A 21261-nucleotide genomic window follows, 5' to 3' on the forward strand; every position below is an offset into this window, starting at 1 on the left:
TAACTGTCCACCACGACCCCAAGATCCCTCTCCTGGTCGGCCACCGACAGCTCAGGTCCCATCAGCGTATATGTGAAGTTGAGGGGTTTTTGCCCAATGTGCATCACTTTACACTTGCTTACATTGAACCACATTCGCCATTTTGTCACCCACTCCCCCAGTTTGGAGAGATCCTTTGAGAGCTCCTCTCAATATGTTGTGTATTTCACTACTCTAAATAGTTTAGTGTCGTCTGCAAATTTGGCCACTTCGCTGCTTCATTTAGGAACAAGTTAAAAAGCACTGGTTCCAGTACCGATCCCAGGGGGACTCTGCTTCCTACTTCCCTCCACTGTGAAAAGTAAAGTTGTGCTGTCGAGTCGGTGTCGATTCCTGGCACCCACAGAGCCCTGTGGTTGTCTTTGGTAGAATATAGGGCGGGTTTGCTGTTGCCTCCTCCTGCGCAGTATGCAATGATTCCTTTCAGCATCTTCCTATATCGCTGCTGCCTGATAGTCTGGGAAACATACCAGCGGGGATTTGAACCAGCAACCTCTTGCTCTCTAGGCAAGTGACTTCCCCACGGTGCTATTAGGTGGCTCCCATTGTGAAAACTCCTTTTATTTCCACCCTCTGGTTCCTGTCGTTCACCCAGTTATCGATCCACACATGAAACTGTCCGTGTATCCCATGACTGCTATGTTTACTCAAGAGCCTTTGGTAAGGAACTCTGTAAAAGGCTTTTTTGAAGTCCAAGTATTCAGCCCTGTCCAGATTTGATTGTCCGTGTATGGAAGGCATAATTTGATGGCCCTGCGATCAAGTGATGGAACTGACTTGGACAGGCTTGTAAACTGCAAATGTTTCTCTTATATCTTCAGGCTGTGGGTGTGCCACAAGTCTCGGGAGTGATCGTGAGGGCTAGAAACCACCATGTAGACTCTTATTTGCAGAGTTGGCTTGCGAAGTTATGGTGGGGGGTCCTCCGTGACCGTTCCTTGCTTCTGTCTCCTCCTCTCTGCAGCCCATGAAACCCTTAAAGGCAACAGCCACCACCTCCCAGCCTGTCCTCACAATCCAGCAGATTGAGACCATCTTCTACAAGATCCAGGACATCTATGAAATCCACAAGGAGTTCTACGACAGCCTGTACCCCAAGGTTCAGGACTGGGATGGTGCCGTGAGCCTTGGCCATTTCTTCCAGAAACTGGTGAGTGGGGTTGGTGGCCTCTGGACTCGGAATCCTGTTTCTAGGCTTCAATATTCTTCATCGGAGGGGAGCCCCCAGGTGTTTCCTGCTGCATTCCGGAACAAGGTTCAGTGCCGAATTTAAGGATGTTGGAAGGAGGGCAGCCGAGATGGGGACGGGCCATAGCTCAGTGAAAAGGCATCTGCTTTTCACGCAGAAGGCCCCAGTCTTTTAATCCCTGGCAGCATCTCCAGGTAGGGCTGGGAGAGACCCCTGAGCCTGAAACCTTGCATTGCTGCTGCCAGTCAGTGTAGACAAGCCTGAGCTAGATGGACCAAGGGTCTGACTCAGTAGGCGGCAGCGTGCTATGTTCCTAACACTGGACGCTCAACAAGATGTGCTTTGGGTGGGATCCAGTAAGGCAATTCAGTGTAGACCAGAGCTGCTCAATTTCGGCCTTCCTGCCAATGTTGGCCTTCAACTCCCACAATCCCTGGCGATTGGCCATTGTGGTGGGGGATTATGGGAGTTGTAGTCCGAAAACAGCTGGGGAGTGCAAAGTTGAGCAGGCCTGGTGTAGACAGTAAAGGTAAAGTGTGCCGTCGAGTTAGTGTCGACTCGTGGCACCCACAGAGCCCTGGGGTTGGCTTTTGTAGGATACAGGTGGGGTTGACCATTGCCTCCTCCCACGCAGGATGAGATAACTCCTTTCAGCATCTTCCTATATCGCTGCTGCCCGATATATAGGCGTGTCCCATTGTCTGGGAAAAAGACCAGTGGGGATTTGAACCGGCCACCTCTGGCTGGCTAGTCAAGTCATTTCCCCGCTGTGCCATTAGGTGGCTTGGGGTCGACAGGACTGTGCTAGATGGACCAAGAGAAGTCCAAGGGGGGAGAGAAGAGGGTTGTCTTCCGTTATCTGAAGGGCTTCAGCCACTGTGGCTGGCCATGGTGGTAGTCCAGGCTGGGAACCTCTGTTGCAACACACAAACGCGCTTTGGGCAGTTTCTCGAATGCTTCTGCCCCTCGTTTTCCTTCTTCCACACAGGCTAGCCAACTGGGGGTGTACAAGGCTTTCGTGGACAACTATAAGATTGCGCTGGAGACGGCCGAGAAATGCAGCCACAGTAACTACCAGTTCCAGAAAATATCAGAGGTTAGAATGTGCAAGTATGATCTTTACTCTTGTAAGACATGATGGAGGTCTATAAAATCATGCATGGTGTGGAGAAAGTGGATAGAGAGAAATTTCTCCCTCTCCCTCTCCCATAACGCTAGAACCAGGGGTCATCCCATGAAATGGATTGCCGGGAAATTTAGGGCCAACAAACGGAAGTCCTTTTTCACACAGCGCATCATCAGCTTGTGGAATTCTCTACCACAAGATGTGGGGTTAGTTACTAGTTTGGATGGCTTGAAGAGGGGTTTGGATGACTTCATGGAGGAGAGGTCTATCAAGGGCTACTAGTCTGAGGGCTACAGGCCACCTCCAGCCTCAAAGGCAGGATGCCTCTGAGTCCCAGTTGCAGGGGAGTCACAGCAGGAGAGAGGGCATGCCCCTTTCAACTCCTGCCTGTGGCTTCCAGCATGATCTGGTGGGCCAGTGTGCGAAACAGGGTGCTCGACTAGATGGGCTGCCTTGGGCCTGATCCAGCAGGGCTGTCCTTAGGTTGTAATCTCTTTCCATCCTTCAAGGAGCTGGAGTGTGGCATACTCGGGGATAACCCTGTGTTCCTCCTCACGACAGCCCTGCGAGGCAGGTTAGAGGGTGACTTGCCTAACGCCACCTGGTGAGATTCTTGTTGGAGTATCAATTTGTCGTTCTGCCCTTTGAGATCCATGGTGTGTTACAGACAGGTCCCTGCCCCAAGGAGGTTACATTTTCAAATGGGAACTGGTGTCAGATCCCGTTTACGCACATGCTGCTGGTCTGTGCTCCTCGAGTTGGAAAGCTGGTCTTGTGGTAGCAAGCATGAGTGGTCTGCTTTGCTAAGGGGGGTCCATTTTTGTTTGCATTTGGATGGGTGACTCCGTGGGAGGAAGGAACTGCAGGCACACAAAGTGAGGCAAAGTGCCAGCACCTCAGCCCTTGTCGAATCCCCCTGCTTGAATCCGGGCCCATTAAATGCTGCTTCATTTATTCCACTTCCAAAGTCCCAGATTCTCACAGCGCTTGGAAGTTCTTCCTAAGGACTGGAATTGGGAACGGGAACTCCTCCAGAGGGAGGGTGTGTGGAGAGCAGACAGAAAGAATCACAGAGGCCGTTGCGGCTGGGGAGGGTGGGAGTTCCAGTCTAGCAATATCCTGGGTCCCCAGTCTGGAAAGCCGTTCCTTGATAAACCCTCAATGCCGCAGCAGGCTTCTGAGGACTGCTTCCATTTTGCAGAATGTGCTGCTGGGTGCAGCGGTGGCCCAAGTCATAGGAACAGAGGACGCTGCTTACTGAGTCAGACCCTTGCTCTGTCTAGCTCAGGATGGCCTGCACAGGCTGGCAGCAGCTCTCTAAGCTTTCAGGCAGGAGTCTCTCCCAGTCCTACCTGGAGAGGCTGCCAGGGAGTGAACTTGTGGCCTCCGGCATGCCAAGCCGATGCTCTTCCACTGAGCTATGGCCTTATCCCCTAAATCTCTTGGCTAACTTGCGCCCCTGGTGCTGATGGGCTCAGGGATCCCCCTGGCCACACCCTTGGCCGGTCTGCAACCTCCTCAATGGCAGACACCAAGCCTCCCTCCACTAGATGGCGGACAGTTGCAAATCCATTCTTCCTCTTTCTTTTAAAAAACTCTTTATTAAAGGTTTTTAGTCTGTGCCTTTCTGCCTGTGTGTCCGTCGGTGACCCCGGCAACTTCACAATGCCTGCACCAACTTGCACCCAATTGGGTGCCTAGGTTGTACCACCTCAGGACCCCTCAGCGGTGTGGTTTGTGATGATGTTATGCACCACAGCCCAAGATGGCGGCTGCAAGGGAAGGTGGCCCCTGAGTTCTTACCTGAACTGCTTGTCTAAGTTGATGAAATAAGCCGGAACCACCTCGTTATATTACAAATAATGGGAGATGTCAGGCAGTTCAAGAGAAGTCAGCCATTGCGATCCGTTTTCCTCCTGCTGTGGTCGATTTCTCAGCAGATATGCTGAGCCTCCCTCCTGCTCCAAATGCACCCTCCTTTTTTGCCCCCAAAGCCTTTCTCTCAGAACCCCGGGGGCATGTTCGGCCTTCAATGTGGGCAGTGCACAGTGGCCAAGCCAGATCCTTGCCATGCATCCTTGGAGAAGCTCTGTTAAAATGGTTTATTTTTCTGGCAGTAAAGGGTTTGATTCATGGGAATTAATTACAAAACAACAACAAAACTACACACACACACACACACACACACACACACACACACACACACAAATTCTAGAAACTGAAGGTAGGGGTGTGCATGGGCCGGTTCGAGCCGCTTTATCAACCTGACTGGCCCAGCCGGTGGGTTAGACCGAACCGATTCGGGGACCTGTGGTTCAAACCGAATTCAGATTGAACCACCGCAGCCACCCCGTGCACACCCCTAACTGAAGGCCCCTGCATATTTCCTCTAATGGCCTCTAACGGATCTTTCCGCTTCTGGCAGGAGTTGAAAGTGAAGGCACCGAAGGATTCGAAGGAGAGCCACACCTCTGTCACGATGGAAGGTATCGATTCATGCCTGTAGATGTGTGTGAGTGTGTGTGTGAGAGCATCGTTCCTTTGTCTGTGTCTCTCCCTCCTTCCCATGACCTTAGCCCATGAATTATGGAGAAGATCCCGCGTGTGTGTATCGGAGATCGAATCCTTTGTGTTCTCCCAGGGAGGAAGGGGAGGGGGCTTCCTGCTACACCTCTTTAGGATGCGAGGGGCGTCTGACAGCCCCTTCCCTCTCACGCCCCCTTCGCTCCCCCTTCCTCCTGCCACCGGGTGCCTTTTGTAGCACATTCTCTCACTGCCTGGGACCACTGATGGAGCCAGCAGCGGTGGCCATGCTGAGCAGGGGCTGCCATGGAGATCCTCATCATCGTCCGCTTTTGCTGTAACTGCACCTACGGTGGGGTGGGGGGCAATTCCTGCCCCTCTTTGTCGGGGGGAGGGTGATTCTTGTCCTGGGTGGGAATCCTTGGGTGTGCAGGTGTCCGGGCTCTCTCTCTCTCTCTCGTCTTGGTGGGCAAGGATCGTGCCCGCTCTTTGGTGGCCCTGCCGCCCCTGGGAAGAGCTCTTTGGGGTCCCTGGCCTTTGTCTTGGCTGGACCAGTTAAAAGGCGCTTCTCGGCGTGGCTTTGGGAGGCTTCTTTTCTTCCTCGCTCTGCTCCGGAGCGTCAACTTGGTAATTTCTTTGTTTGGAGTGTCCCGGGGCTTGGCTTCTGCCTGTGGGTTTTCTCCTCAATTGAGGACAGTTCGGCTCCTGAGGGTGGAGAAATTCGGGGATGATGCCCGTGGAGTTGCTTGCCACGGCGCAATTGTGGTTACCTTTGCACCCCTCGCAGGGGAGTGGGGGGCGGGTTCCCAGTGGGCACCACTGCCTTTGTGCCCGCGTACCGTCCGTTCCTGCCCAGGTGCCATTTCTCCGCTTGCAGCGCAGTTCCCGGGGGCTTTTGGTGGTCCTTTTAATGGGTGTGCCGTTAATTCCTAGTTTCCCCATCGAGCAGAGAGAGCGGGGTGAGGTCTTTTGCTCTCCCTGCTTTGCTGTATAGTTTGGGGAGGGGTCCCACCTTTCTCCGCTTCAAAGGGTCGGCTCTGCAGGATGCCCCCCAGGTCTCGTAACCATGACAACCATGGTGGGCGGGGTGTGAGGGGGTAAAGCCTCTGGACTGGGCTGGAGAGGCAAAGTGGTGACGTCAGTGGGGCGGGTGTCTCTGCACTGGGCCGTCTTTCCTGGCACCCTTCCCACAGGCTGGGAGTTCTCTGGAGCCGATTTAAATATGTTGGCTTGCAATGTTGTGTTAATTGTGCCTCATTACACCATTATTTCCTTTGCGGGGGCTGGATGTAGCTAGCCCTGTACTTAGGGTGAGCTAGCATCCCTAAGCTGGTTGATTTTTTTTTTGAGGGGGGGATTAATGGACGCCCAATTATCAATTATTTAGTTTTTGTATATTTCCCCCACCCAGTGGGGGGCGCTGTTCGGATTTCCTGCCCCAGGAAACAAATTTATATGGGGCTGTCTCTGGGGCTGAAAGGAGGGTCTGTTGAAATTCAGTGGGCTCAGTCTTTTGGTAACACCACCTCGCAAGCCCCATGAAAATGTGGGTCCTAGCACAGCTTCCAGTCAGTCCTGGTGGATTGGGGCAAATATTTGGAAAACCCGGACTTTGCTTATCCCCGCAGAATGCCTTCTTCATCATTTGCTTTCTCTGCTGTTGTTTTTTTGGGGTAGAAAGAACTGAAGAGCAAGATTTCATGGGCTGGTCAGTATTGATGTGAGGACAACCTGAGAGGGTGGGCAGGGGAAAGTTTTCTTATTTCCATGCAGGTCAAAACAAGACTCTGCTTCTTCCCTTTGGTCTAGGAAAGTGGTTTGGGATGGAAAAGGGGAAACCTTGCTCAGATCTGGGTGTGAGTCAGAGTTTAAACACATGCACAGACGTCTGTCTTTTGCAAGCAGCCTGGGATAAAGGGGCTTCTTTGAACGTTACTTTATTCCGAATTTGATGCAAACTTAGGAGATGTGACGACTAGGGATGTGCCCAGATCCACTCGTTGCGTGCACGTGACAGACGCACATGTGTCCGGTACTTCCGGGCGTGGATGGCAACAGGGTGGCAGGGAGGTACGCTGCCACCCCGAGGGGCTTTGATACAATGGAGTGTCGTGGGGGAAATGTGGCAGGAGGGGTAAGTGCACCCTCCCCCTCCCTTAAGGGAGCATCCCCGCTGCCTCCGAAAGCCGAAACGGCCCCGGTGGCTGAAACATTTTGGATGCTTCTATAATGGCCTCCAAAACGTTTCGGGCACAAGTCTAGTGGCGACACATCCAGATGATGTTAAAGGACGTCGCATGATTTCTTAGCGCCATCTGCTGACGGTCCGTGGGAACGCTGTGTCTTTTCAATGCTACTTTTATTCTAACTTGAAAAAAGACGTGGGTTTTTAATGGTCTGCCAGCAGATGGCACTAAGAAGTTATTTGATGTCCTTTATTGTCATCTGGAAACGTCATTATAAATCCTGTTGGAATTTGTGCAGAATTTGGGATAAGTTACCATCTGGAAGAGCTCAAAAATCTGGCCTACCACGAGGCAGGGGAAAGCATCCTTGCTTCACATTTCCGATTTCAGATTCCTGCTAGAGGGTAGCAAATTGTCAATGTAATGCACTGTCGCGTTCATAACACTAGGCTTTACCAAAGCACCATTTTGATTTTTCTGCATCAGGAACTAAAATTTCTTGTACCAGCTCCAATGTTTTCCCCCTAAAAGAGATAGGACATTCATTAGGAGAGGAGAGGTGGTCTGGAGAGGAGAGCTGGTCTGGTGGCAGCAGGCATGACTTGTCCCCTTAGCTAAGCAGGGTCCGCCCTGGTTGCATATGAAAGGGAGACTAGAAGTGTGAGCCCTGGAAGAGATTCCCCTTAAGGGATGGAGCCGCTCTGGGAAGAGCATCTAGGTTCCAAGTTCCTTCCCTGGCAGCATCTCCAAGATAGGGCTGAGAGAGATTCCTGCCTGCAACCTTGGAGAAGCTGCTGCCAGTCTGGGTAGACACTGCTGAGCTAGACGGACCAAGGGTCCGACTCAGTATATGGCAGCTTCCTATGTTCCGTTTGTGCGAGGAGGAATTCTCCTTGTCCGTGTTCCTCAGCAGTGTTTTTAAACTTCTTTTAAAAAAGAAAAAAGTAAAGAAAGGCACAGTTGAATGGAAACAACCGTTGACCACTCAATTATTACTGAGTGAATTGAAATTAGCAAATGGAAACTTAACATGGCGTGGGTGTGGCCGCTCATAATGAGCGATGGGGGGAAATTTCTGTCACACTTCCAAAACCAAGTAGAGATCTGAGGAAACAGGAGAAGTGACGTTAAATACATTTTAAAGTATTTTGAGAGGCAAATGTCAGGGTGTGTACGTATGTGCGTATTCTCTCCTAAAATAGAAACTCCCCACTTTCCCCATAGGGCTCAGTTGCGGAAGAAGTCTTTGGGACAGTTGACGGGGGGGGGATGAGAAAACCCATGTCCTTCCTCTCCTCACACTCCTTTTTGTCCCTCATGTTGCTGCTTTTGGGGCCGTGTAGGGACAGGTGTGTGTAGATATTTCTCAGTCTGTCAGGTGTAGGTAATGAAAAAAAAAAGATAAAAATGTTGGAGGTGGGGTGTGGAATACTTGCTTCCTGGGAGGACGTACTCTTGTCTCTCTATTGCCTCTGTTAAATGAGGCCGAACAGGGCGGCCATGTTAGTACTTCCAGTCCTCATTTAAAGTAGGGGGCTTGTGTAGGGGGACCCGGTTTTGGCATCAGGGTTGGCCAACCTGAGGCTCTCCATTCATTGCTGGACTATGGCCTCAGGCTGGCCACCCTGTCCGATAAAGTACAAGTCTGTGAAGGGAATCGAACTCCGCTCCCTCAGCCTGAGGGGGGTGGTTCAGCTTCATCTTCTGTGGTAAAAAATGGCTCCATTTTACCTTTCCCCTCCTCACTTTAGATATGAACAGGGTAGAGGTGTGAACGGAGTCCCTGTATTGTGATGACGCATTTCACACCTGGGCCCCAAATTGCACAGGTTCTTGTGTCCGGTTTGATCAGAAAGGACATGTAGGAGAAGAGAACGAGTGTGGACGCCATGGTAATCTGCGCCTTCCAACTAGAGTTGCCATGTTCCCTCCCTGAATTCTGGGTTTCCCCCGGATTTTAAGCATCTCACCCAGATTGCTTAGCTCACCCAGATCTGCCTGGATTTTAGCTTGCTTTCTTTTTTCTTTTTTCTAAAAAGCTAAGCTTCTAACCCTTGTAGAAGCAGAGTTATGGAGCAGAATGTGCAGTCACTCTTCTGCTCAAACATTATTTTCAAGGCAATTTACATAATCTGCAGATTAGGCACCTGGATTTGAAAAACCAGACTATGTCTTGTGCAATTAGCCCTAGCCTGTGCCCCATTGAGAATCGTGTGGTGTCCAAGGGGGCCTGTAGTGGGATAAAAATGGGGTCAGCTGCACAAGGACGCCACTCGTGCGCCTTTCACGGCTTCTTTCTTTCCCCTTCTAATTTATAGCACTGCTGTATAAGCCTATAAACCGGGTGACCCGAAGCACTCTTGTGTTGCACGTGAGTATAGCACCTCTGTGTGTGTGTGTACATTGTGTGTTGCACAGCTGTTGCCATCAGATACATCCCCCCTGCCTTACAAATCCATCCAGTTTCACCTGCATCCACAATTCCTTTGTAATTCCTCCCAAAAGATTGGATTGTTTTGCCCCTTTGTATAACCCAACCCTGCCCATTTGAACTCTTCACACATCCGGTTGCCTATGTCCCACAGTGTATGTGGAATTGTTGAATGGTGTGCATGTACGCTTATGCCCAGGTGTGCATGTACGCTTATGCCCAGGTGTGCATGTACGTTTATGCCCACGTGTGCATGTGCCAACATGGTATAGTGGTTAGAATGCTGGACTGGGACTGGGGAGACCCGAGTTCAAATCCCCATTCAGCCATAATACTTGCTGGGTGACTCTGGGCCAGTCACTTCTCTCTCAGCCTAACCTACTTCACAGGGTTGTTGTGAGGATAAACTTAAGTATGTAGTACACCGCTCTAGGCTCTTTGGAGGAAGAGCGGGATATAAAATGTAAATAATAATAATAATGTACATTTATGCGCACGTGTTCATGTACACTTATGCACACGTGTTCAGCCCATGTGCTGCAGTACTTCTGATTTACATCGAGGCTTCCCAAGAGGTCTGGTCCCCTTGCTAGCTTTTAAAATGAACATATGCAGTCATTATTTGCTGCTTGGATGCATCTGTGTTTTTTTTAATTGGTTCGCCATAAAACTGTTTTCAAAATAAAAACATTTTTATTTTTAATATCAACTGTTGTTTTAATTCATGCCATGTGTGAGTGTGTATTACGCATTTTCTCCTTGTTTTTATTGTAACTTTTATTATGTGCATCAGCATGAGACGTTGTGAAAAGCAGTCAGTGAATTATGAAATGTAAAATGCTCAGCCAGACATTTGCTCGTGGACAATGTTGATAAGTGAATAGTGCTCCGCTTCCACGGAGGAGAGCTGGTCTTGTGGTAGCGAGCGTGAATGGCCCCCTTTGCTAAGCAGGGTCTGCCCTGGTTTGCATCTGGTTGGGTGACTATATGTGAGCTCCGTAGGGGCTCACATATAGTGAAAGAGGATCTGCTTTGCATGCAGAAGCTCCCAGGTTCAGTCCCTGGCAGCATCTCCAGGCAGAGCTGCGAAAGACGCCTGAAACTTTGGAGCGCCACTGCCGGTCAGTGTTGACAGTACTGACCCGGATGGGCGAACGGGCTGACTCAGTATAAGGCAGCTTCCTCTGTATCACATGGTACATGCTGGAAGTGTGGTAGCCTTGCACGTCTCTAGAGTGTCCTGCTGTTTTGGTGCTGTTGCTGTGGCCCCCTTGTGGGTCAGCAAACCAGCATGGCCTGTAACAGGCTGGTTCAAATGTCACACAGAACTGCGGTTAAAACCGGGTTGCACACGGCGCCCTTAAGCCTTTCCCTGCCCCCGTAAGAATCCTAGGAATTTTTCCTGCACGTGCCCAAGGCCATTGTGACCAGCAACATCCGGGGACCCAAGTTCGAGAGCCCCCACGCTAAAGGCTTTTCCTCTCCCCCTTGCACCAGGATTTGTTGAAGCACACACCATCTGACCACCCGGACTACCCGCTGCTCCAGGATGCCCTCCGCATCTCCCAGAACTTCCTCTCCAGCATCAACGAGGACATCGACCCCCGCAGGACGGCAGTCACCACCCCCAAAGGAGAAGTAAGCCGGGAGGAAAGGGGTGAGCTGGGCGGGGGGGGCAGGAAATCAGGGCAGGAAAGAAGCATCCCTCTTCTCCTGCTTGCCCCCTCGGCAGCTGGTATTCAAAGGCACACTGCTCTTGAATATGGAGGCTCCACCTCTCGCGGCTTAATAGCTGTTGGCAGGCCCTTCCTCCATAAATCTGTCCATCAGTTTTTAAAGCCATCTGAACCTAGTGGCCATTGCTGCATCTTTTGGCAGTGTGTTCTGTCTGCTCATTACCCAGCGGGCAATTCTTTTTGCTAGTTTTGAACCTACTGCCGGCTTTATTGGGCAACCCTGAATTCTGACTGTTCACAGCTTCTCCTAGTATTTCAAGAGGGGGAGAACCAAAGATTTTTTTAGATCTGCAAGTCTTTCTTTATTGTATCTTTGTTGAAACACTCATCAGGGTGTTGTGACAAACCTAGAAATCTTTACATCTTCCTCTCTCACAATGCCAAGGAGAGAAACAGAGGTAATGCTTCCAAATCGGTCTTACTGCCATAAAAACATTACGTCTGTCTTCACTGCTCAGGCTTCCCCTTTTGCGCTTCAGAGTGGAGCAGGGATTTTGGCTTGGCCCACCCGCTCTCTGCCCACTATATGTAACACCCTGGCCTGCGAATTTGAAAGGGAGTTGAGCTGGGTGTAACCTTTCTGCTTCCTTACTTATGTGGGCGGGGAAATGCTTGACTAACAAGCAGAAGGTTGTCGGTTCGAATCCCCGCTGGTACTATATCGGGCAGCAGCGATCTAGGAAAATGCTGAAAGGCATCATTTCATACTGCAAGGTCAACCCCTCCTGTATTCTACCAAAAGAAAACCGCAGGGCTCTGTGGGAGCCAGGAATGGAAATCGACTTGTTGGCACAACTTTACCTTTACTTATGTGGGCATTCCCTCCCTCTCTCCTTTGCCTACAGACCCGGCAGCTGGTTAAGGATGGCTTTCTGGTGGAGCTGGCCGAGGGTTCCCGCAAGCTACGCCACGTCTTCCTCTTCACGGACATGCTTCTCTGTGCCAAACTGAAGAAAACAGCTGTGGGGTGAGACATGGAGCAGTTCTTGCTCCGAGATGAGTGGAGAATTGTAGCTTGTGGGGTGGCAGTTACGGCCATCTATGTACACTTCCCTTCCATGTTTCCCCACCATCCAGGCGCAGCCTATTTTGGGAGCTTGCGAGTTTGTGGCAGCCATCTTATCAGCCGTAAGGGAGCATAATTTGTCCCCTTTGCTAAGCTGGGTCTGCCTTGGTTTGCCTGTGAAGTTGGAGACTAGGTTTATTTATTTATTTACATTTCTATCCCGCTCTTTCTCCAAGGAACCCAGAGGCGGTATACATGGTTATGTTCATCCTCACAACAGCCCTGTGAGGTCGGTTAGGCTGAGAGATACGTGGCTGGCCCAGAGTCACCCAGTGAGCTTCCTGGCTGAATGGGGATTTGAACTCGGGTCTTCCTGGTCCTAGTCCACCACTCTAACCACTATGTCCTGCTAGCTACAGATTTGAGCTCCATAAGAGAGTCCCCTTAAGGAATCTTAAGAGGAATTCAGGGAAGAACACCTCAGTGGAAGAACACCTGCTTGGCACGCAGAAGGTCCCAGGTTCACTCCATAGCAGAATCTCCAGGCAGGGCTGAGAGAGACAAGGAACCTAGGAAGCTGCCGTATACTGAGTCAGACCCTTGATCCATCTAGCTCAGTCTTGTCTACCCAGACTGGCAGCAGCTTCTCCAAGATTGTAGGCAGGAGTCTCTCCAAGCCCTGTCTTGGAGATGCTGCCAGGGAGGGAACTTGGAGCCTTCTGCAGGCAAGCAGGCAGGTGCTCTTCTCAGAGTGGCGCCCTCTCTGGAGGGGAATATTTTACCGTGCTCACCCATGCGGCTTCCCATTCAAATGCAAACCAGGGTGGACCCTGCTTAGCAAAGGCAACAATTCATGCTTGCTACCACAAGACCAGCTCTTCTCCCTGCAACCTTGGAGAAATCGCTGCCAGTCAGTGTAGACAGCACTGAGCTAGATGGACCCAGGGTCTGACCCGGCATAGGGCACCTTTCTATGTTAGTATATTCTGCTTGCATGCCCTGAAGTCAACATCCTTGGAATTCATGCACCAAAGGACAGTTTTGCTGGTTCGTCTAACTGTCTAATCCAGGGCTTTAAAACTTTTTTTTGCACTTAACTTTTAACTTTTCTTCACTTTTTTGCGCCCCCGTCCTCAAGTCCTGCCCATGGATAGTTTATAATTTTATAATTAAAATTCAAGAAAAATAAAGGACGTACCAGATTTGATGCTAAAAGATGTTTTAGGGAGCTAAATTGAATTGTCTATTTAATTTTCCATGGGCTACCTGCACCTGTTTCATGGACCCCAGGTTAAGAACTCCTAGTCCCTTTAGCGAAGCCTTTCAGGAACCACTTTCCACCCATTTAGAAGAACAAAAAGGAGGAAAGTTGCTAGACCTCATGGATGTGGAGATGAGTAAAGTTTGGAGAAACTGCAAGTTAGCACTTGTGCATCAATATAATGGGAGATGAATGTAAGAACATAAGAACAGCCCTGCTGGATCTAGCCCATCTAGTCCAGCATTCTGTTTTGCACAGTGGCCAACCAGATGCCTCTGGGGAGCCCACAGGCAAGAGGTGAGGCCATGCCCTCTCTCCTGCTGTTACTCCCCTGCAACTGGTAATCAGAATCCCCACAAGCATATGTTGCCAAGTGCACACACAGCACGGGGGAACAACCCGATAAGATTTGGGGAGTCTGGGATTGCTTGATGTACTGCTAACTCTGCTCTCTCCGCGCAGGAAACACCAGCAGTATGACTGCAAGTGGTACGTGCCTTTGGCTGAGCTGGTGTACCCGTCGCCCGAAGAGTCGGACCCGTGCCCGCATGTCCATGCCATGGCTGACCACGATTTGGAAGACGTGAAGATGAAGATCTCCTCTATGAAGAGCGAGGTGCAGAAGGAGGTACGTGTGTGTGTGGGGGGGGTGTTGGTTGGGGGGGAGGGCACAACCGAGCCCTATTGTAGGATGGGAGACAGTGGGAAAGACGGTGGCTGTCCTTGTGGGCAAAGATAAGAACATCCCCGCAGAATTGGGCTAGGTGGTCCAGAATTAAGTTGACGGCCGTAGCTCACTTGCTGTGCATGCAGAACGTCCCGGTCTCCAATCACTGCTGTCTCCAGATTGAGCTGGGAATGACTCCTGCCTGAAACCTTGGAGAGCTGCTGCCAGTCAGAGCTGACAATACTCAAAAGTCTCCTGCCTGAAACCTTGGAGAGCTGCTGCCAGTCAGTGCAGATAGTCCTGAGCTGCTGCTACTACAGCAATAAATAATAATAGCAGCTACTGCTGCTACTATGATGAGACGAATATGACGGATATTTATATACCGTTTTTCGACAAAAGTTTCCAAAGCAGATATACATAGATATATCTATATACATAGATATATCTACATAGATATAAATGAATGAATGAATGAAATGGCTCCCTGTCCCCAAAGGGCTCACCATCTAAAAAAAAAAGAAACTTAAGATAGTCACCAGCAATCCCATGGAGGGATGCTGTGCTGGGTATGCACGGGGCCAATTTTATTAATTCATTAATTCATTCATTTTTTTCTATACCGCCCTTCCAAAATGGCTCAGGGTGGTTTTCAGCAAAACAAAACTAAAATCAATTAACTATTAAAATCAAAAACTGTGAGAACATAAACCCATTATTAAAACAAAACAGTTTTTAAAACCCTGGAAAACCAAGCCATATACGGCTTCTCAGCAAATGTTCTCAAGGCAATTCACACAGGAAGACACATATAAGAGAGAAATAAATGACTGTATGGTCTGATGTGGCAGAAGCAGGTCCATATAGTTCTATTCCCAACCCTGGCCAGTCCGGGCTCTCCCTTCCATCTGTTCACAACACTTGGGACTTGGAACTCCACAGAGCGAACGGCGAGGTCTAGAACCAGCTGCCATGAACGTGTCTCACCCTTCCTTTCCAGAGCCATCTTAGCCACCAGCCATCTCTACTTCTTGTGGCGGTTAGTGCCACAAGTGAAGTTACGTGTCGTGCGAAGAAACACTTGGTGGTGTGCCCATCGCTGCCCCATCCTCGGCCTACTGATCAGTTTCTGCTAGTGACTAACAGAACTCTTTACCCCAGCTGTGACTAGCGGAAGACGAAGGGGTTATGCAAACATCCTAGATTTGCATAATTTGGCTTTCAAATTGTGTCCCTGGGCATGCAAAGGTTCCCTGTTGACAGCGTTCAGTATTGATTGACCAGCTGCACAAAAGATGTCCAGCATTTCTGATTTCCCCTCCGCCACATAACTGTAGGGCAGGGGTTCTCAAACTCAGGTCCCTGGTTGTGGTTGGACTACAACTCCCATCACCCCCTGGTGCTGCCACAGCAGCAGGGGGTGATGGAAGTTATGGTCCAGAAGCATTACGGGACCTGGATTCGAGAACCTCTGCCTTAGGGGGATGTTGGAAGCAGCATCAGTGAGACTCTCACTGTTTTGACGGTCTGGGTAAGCCCTCCCAAGGGGAAGAATGCAGCAGAATCTACCTGAAGGTGTCAGCATGCTCGGCTGGGTGGGGTTTCTTGTTGGCTTCTGGGCACAGGGATTTATCTGACCTGGGGCTGCCATCCGGGATGGGCCACGTTGGACTAGGTTAGCCCTGAGCCCGGTGCTGACCATAGGTCCTGTATTAACTCTGGTGCCCTCGGACGAGAACGGCTCTTGTGGCTGCAAGCATGAAGTGTCCCCTTTACTAAGCAGGGCCTGCCATGGTTTGCATTTGGATGTCTGACTGTGCATGAGCACTGTAAGGGGCTTCCCTTCGGAGATGGGGCCATTGCCCAGTGGGAGAGCATGGGCGTTGCACTCGGGTTAACTCCCCAGCAGCATCTCCAGGAAGGGCGAAGGAAAGACTCTTGCTGGAAAGCATGGCAGCTGCTGCCTGTCCGTGTAGACGGCACTGAGCCAGATGGACCCAGGGTCTGACTCCGTCGGAGGCAGCTTCTGAGGGAGCAGCTGTTGTTGCTAGCTTCGGTGCCCAACGACCAGGCCAGGCAGGCACCTTCCTCTCCCTTAGGATGGAGGTTCCCCCTCTCCTAACAGACTAGGAAAGAGGAATTGCTCTATGCTTGCAGGTCAGGGGAGGGTATCGGAAAAAGATGGGGTGGGGAATCCTCTGCTTGAACCACTTAGCACATTTGCACACAGGCATGATTTGGGTCAAACCTGGACTGGCAGAACATGACCCAGGAGTAACTGCTCTTCCTCTTCCTCCTCCTCCTCTTTAGAAAGCCAACAAAGGGCAGAGCCGGGCCATGGAGAGGCTCAAGAAAAAGGTGTTCGACAATGAATTCTGGCTGCTGCTCAACTCGCCGTCCATCCCCTTCCGCATCCATCACCGCAACGGCAAAGTATGGCTAGGTGGCGTTTTGGCAGGTTTGCGGGGCGAGGCCAAGAGGGGCTGGGGCTGGGCCAGGGAGGGGCTTTTAGCCGGGTGTCGGAGAGCCATCTCGGTCCAGGCCAGTGGAGTGCCTTTGGTGAAAGCCATAGCTGAGTGGCTGAGAAGGTTCAGCTGCAAACACCCAGGGGTTCTAGGGCCGTGCTGCTGGGTGTGTGACCTGGGCTGGGCATGCGTGGCCTCCAGGCTCCCCACTCTGCAAGCACCCCCCCCCCGCTTTCCCTAGAGAAGGAGGTGGGGTGAGGTATTGCCTTGAGCCCCACCAGGGTTCAGCTCTGCACCTGTGCTTTGTCCCAGCGCTTAAGCCTGGAGCCTCTGAAATGGGAAGCAATGACTGTCGTGAAAGCTCTGTCAGAAAAGGGGTCATCTTAGAATGAAAGCTTTGATTAAAAAAACAAAAACAACCCCCCACCCAACCCTGTAATTTTACCTCTCGGAACCAGATTTCTGAATCTGAAATTTGAATTGAAAACATACCTGAGCTTGGAATTTGTGAAAGGACTTTGTCACTGTAGCTGTGCTCTGCCTTCCCTTGAGCAAGCATACTTCATTCAGAGCACTTTGCGGGAGGGAAGGGTCCTTTCTTCACACACACACACACACACCCTCAGCTGATGCCTCCTATTTTCTTCCAGAGCTACCTGTTCCTGCTGTCCTCAGACTATGAGCGAGCGGAGTGGAGAGAAGCCATCCAGAAGCTGCAAAAGAAAGGTCAGGAATTCTGCTACCTGGGACCATTCCCGGATTGTTGGGACCATGTGGCAGGGGATTATGGGAGTTGTAGTCCAGCAACATCTGGGGTCTCTGCAAACTGTTGTTTCCCCATTGTTAACTCTCTGCTGCCCCCTGGTGAGCTTCTGCCATAGCAGCAGCCTCTGGATATCCTTGTAACACACTCACAGAGCACAGGGAGTCCCTCTGTGGGCTTCCCTACCGGGTGCTCCCTCTCCGAGTGTGTCTGACGAGCTCCTTCCTCTTTTCTCTCCTCCAGACCTCCAGACCTTTGTGCTCAGCTCTGTGGAGCTGCAGGTCCTCACGGGGTCTTGCTTCAAGTTGCGCACTGTGCACAACATCCCCGTCACCAGCAATAAGGATGGTGAGTGGTCCCCGCCCCACTCCTTCTCTGGGATACTCCCCACTTCGGCCCTGTTCAGACCTTATGTTGTGCGTGTGCGCCCTTGTTGTGCAAATGGCTGAATGTCTGTTCCTTTTAAAAGCGAGGCTGGGTACAGGCTCCTCTCCAGCGCAGGGTACCGTCTTTCCCGCCGCAAAGTGGTGCCATTTAAGCGGGGGATCCTCCTTGCTGCTCCGTGGGTTTCAGAGCTGCAGCCCTCCTTTTTTTTTGAGTGAAACGGGCTGGTTCAGAGCTTGCCCTTCCTAAACACAAGCTTGCAGCCCTGGCCTCTTCCCAGATGTCTGAAAGATGGGACATGGCAACATTTAGTCCGGGGGTCAGGCCCATGTTCTGACCAGCGGTGCCCTCTCCGGAGACAAATGCTCACAGTGGATTTGGGCAGCGTCTACCCTGCTGGAGAGGGCAAAGAAGCGATTGCATTGTGATACTGAACAGCTTGCCTTTCCCCAAACCATTAGGGGGAAACTGCAGTCATTTTTGCACAGAGGAAAGGGTGAGGGTCCCAATGAACAAATGGTTGCGCTCTCTCCACAGAGTCATCTTTGGAGGTCATCCATGCCCGTTTTCCTTTTCCATTCCTTTGACAACAGCGACACATTTTAATAATGTCCTATTAAACCCCTGCTAACTTGGCAAAGAGGCACCTTTGAACATGGTGATTATTTTTATTTAGCAGGGGGAGAGCAACTGGCTCTATCCGCCCCCAGCACAGGACCTCCAGTGACTGTTGCTGATGTCTATCGTGTTTCTTTTAGATTGTGAGCCCTTTGGGGACAGGGAGCCATCTTATTTATTTGTTATTTCTCTGTGTAAACTGCCCTGAGCCATTTTTGGAAGGGAGGTATAGAAATTGAATGAATGAATTACAGTCATTTTTGTGTTTTTCAAACTCTTAAAAAATTGGCCAATGCTGGCCTGAAGGTGAGGGCAATAAAAGCATGAGAACAACAAGAAGAAATATTTATATGCCGCTTTTCAACAAACATTTCCAAAGCGGTTTACATAGAGAAATAAACAAACAAGATGGATCCCTGTCCCCATAGGGCTCATAATCTAAAAGGAAATACAAGATAGACCCCAGCTACAGTCACTGGATGTTCTGTGCTTGGGGTGGGTAGGGCCAGTTACTCTCCCCCTGCTCAATAAAGGGAATCACCACTTTAAAAAGGCGCCTCTTTGCACAGTTAGCAGGGGAGTACAATTGCTATCCTTTCTTGAGCCTGCTTCCACAGAGAGGATGGACTGATGCCAGCCTACAGTGTTGTGGGAGTTGGTTTGTGTCCACTGAGCTATGGGAGGATTGCTGGTCTTGGGTAGCCAGCATGACTTGTCCCCTTAACTAAGCAGGATCTGCCCTGGTTGCATATGAATGGGAAACTAGACGTGTGAGCACTGTAAGATATTCCCCTCCGGGGAAGGAGCGACTCAGTATATGGAAGCTTCCTATGTTCCAGTCAAGCCACAGGCCCTGTGACCAGGCAGGCGTTTGCCTTCTGAGGGTGCCAAGGATGCTCAATCAGTATTTTATTTTATTTTATTTTATTTTTATTATTTATTTATTTATTTACATTTTATATCCTGCTCTTCCTCCAAGGAGCCCAGAGCGGTGTTCTACATATTTTGGTTTCTCCTCACAACAACCCTGTGAAGTAGGTTAGGCTGAGAGAGGAGTGACTGGCCCAGAGTCACCCAGCAAGTATCATGGCTGAATGGGGATTTGAACCCAAGTCTCCCCGGTCCTAGTCCAGCACTCTAACCATTACACCACCAAGGCCTAAGAGACCCTCTCGTGGAAGCACCCTGAATAGTATTCTCTGGCTTCTTTCCTGCACAGATGACGAATCTCCAGGGATGTACGGCTTTTTGCATGTCATTGTCCACTCTGCCACGGGCTTCAGACAATCAGCCAGTAAGTATTTATTTATGACTTGTTCCATTTGTATGCTGCCTTTCATAACAAACTCACTTCCAAGCGGTTCGAAAACATATTCATGTAAAACTTCCATAAAAACTGAAGATTAACGCATGACCCATAAGGCCACAGAGCCAACAACGAAAGAGCACCCTTTAACGTCCAAAGGCCAGGTCTTTACTTGCCCCTCAAAGGCAACAAGGGAAGCCAAAGAGCTCGTTGGGAGAGCATCCCAAAGCCCAGGGGCAATGACCAAAAACACACTGTTCTCCACTTGGCGACCAAAGATCAGGGAACCTTGCTCCAGCATCTTTCCGGGTGTGGCCCTTTGACTTTGGAATGCCCCCCCCCGCACTGGAAGAGCTCCCCATCAAGGTCTTTAAGGCCCATCTTTTTAGACAGACGTTTGAACATTGTAGCTGTAACTATATCTGGTAGGCTTTTAACTTCTAGTGTTTTAATTTGCAATTCTAAATTTTGGTTTTAACGGAGGTTTGTCTTCCGTTAGTGTCTCTAAAACAATATAAAACTAATAAAATAGATGTTAAATTTTGTTTTCCATTAGTGTCTATAAAACAATATAAAACTGATAAAATAGACACTAACGGAAAACAAATCTTGGTTAAAACCAACATTTAGAATTGCAAATGAAAACACTAGAAGTTAAAAACCTACCAGATATAGTTACAGCTACAACGTTAAGTCTGTCTAAAAAGATGGGCCTTTGACAATCTCCTAAAGACCTTGTTGTGTGTTGGCTTTACTTGGAGTTAGCCTCCCCAAGCAGTAATGTACTGGAGGGGTGGGGTAGCAATATTCTTCTGTAAGATATTCCCCTGAGGGGATGGAGGTGCTCTGGGAAAAGCATCTAGGTTCCGAGTTCCCTCCCTGGAAGCATCTCCAAGATAGGGCTGAGAGAGATTCCCACCTGGAACCTGGGAGAAGCCGCTGCCAGTCTGGGTAGACAATACTGAGCTAGATGGACCAAGGGTCTGACTCAGTAGATGGCTGCTTCCTATGTTCCTAATGGTTTAAAGAAACAATCCCGATTAAATGATGCCCCTCCAGTGAGGAGAGTGGTACCGGATCATGTGCTTCGATGTGAAAAGTGCCCTTCTCCACACGCCCCTCTTCTCTCTTTATCTCCCAGACCTCTACTGCACCCTGGAAGTGGACTCCTTTGGCTATTTTGTCAGCAAAGCCAAGACACGCGTGTTCCGGGACACCACCGAACCCCAGTGGAATGAGGTGAGCAGGATTTGACAGGAGGGAGAAGAGAGGTGCCTCAGAGCCTCGTGGTGGCCAAGACCACGGCCCTGGGATCTTTTGCCCACCCCTGGGTTTTTTAGCAGCAATTGCATCAGGCACAGAAACGTTTCTGTAGATCCCAGCGGGGAGAAATCAGAGCCCCTGGATTGAAGGCAATGAACCATTCCGGAAATGTTGGCAGCAGCCTTTGGACAAGGGCCCAGTTCTGGAACCTTAGGAGCCATAAAGCCATAAAGGGTGCCTCTGAGCATATGTGAGGTGCCTTTCCTCATGTCCCCGAATCAATGAACACATCGTTTTT

At 50.2% G+C, this 21261-nt stretch overlaps 1 protein-coding gene across 5 annotated transcripts in view; it reads left to right on the plus strand.

Annotated features, from left to right (window-relative positions):
- Window positions 1-21261, plus strand: part of LOC128336210 (active breakpoint cluster region-related protein-like) — a 92976-nt gene that overhangs the window by 44682 nt on the left and 27033 nt on the right. For all 5 annotated transcript variants that reach the window (XM_053275519.1, XM_053275521.1, XM_053275520.1 and 2 more), the window contains exons 4-15: window positions 1004-1189; window positions 2217-2324; window positions 4780-4840; window positions 9382-9434; window positions 10992-11132; window positions 12076-12197; window positions 13960-14125; window positions 16475-16597; window positions 17280-17355; window positions 17636-17740; window positions 19614-19688; window positions 20842-20939. In XM_053275519.1, coding sequence (XP_053131494.1) covers window positions 1004-1189; window positions 2217-2324; window positions 4780-4840; window positions 9382-9434; window positions 10992-11132; window positions 12076-12197; window positions 13960-14125; window positions 16475-16597; window positions 17280-17355; window positions 17636-17740; window positions 19614-19688; window positions 20842-20939 — 1314 coding nt within the window. The remainder of the gene's footprint in view (window positions 1-1003; window positions 1190-2216; window positions 2325-4779; window positions 4841-9381; window positions 9435-10991; window positions 11133-12075; window positions 12198-13959; window positions 14126-16474; window positions 16598-17279; window positions 17356-17635; window positions 17741-19613; window positions 19689-20841; window positions 20940-21261) is intronic.

The sequence above is a fragment of the Hemicordylus capensis genome, chromosome 12 (assembly GCF_027244095.1).
Source record: "Hemicordylus capensis ecotype Gifberg chromosome 12, rHemCap1.1.pri, whole genome shotgun sequence".
Classification (NCBI taxonomy): Eukaryota; Metazoa; Chordata; class Lepidosauria; order Squamata; family Cordylidae; genus Hemicordylus; species Hemicordylus capensis.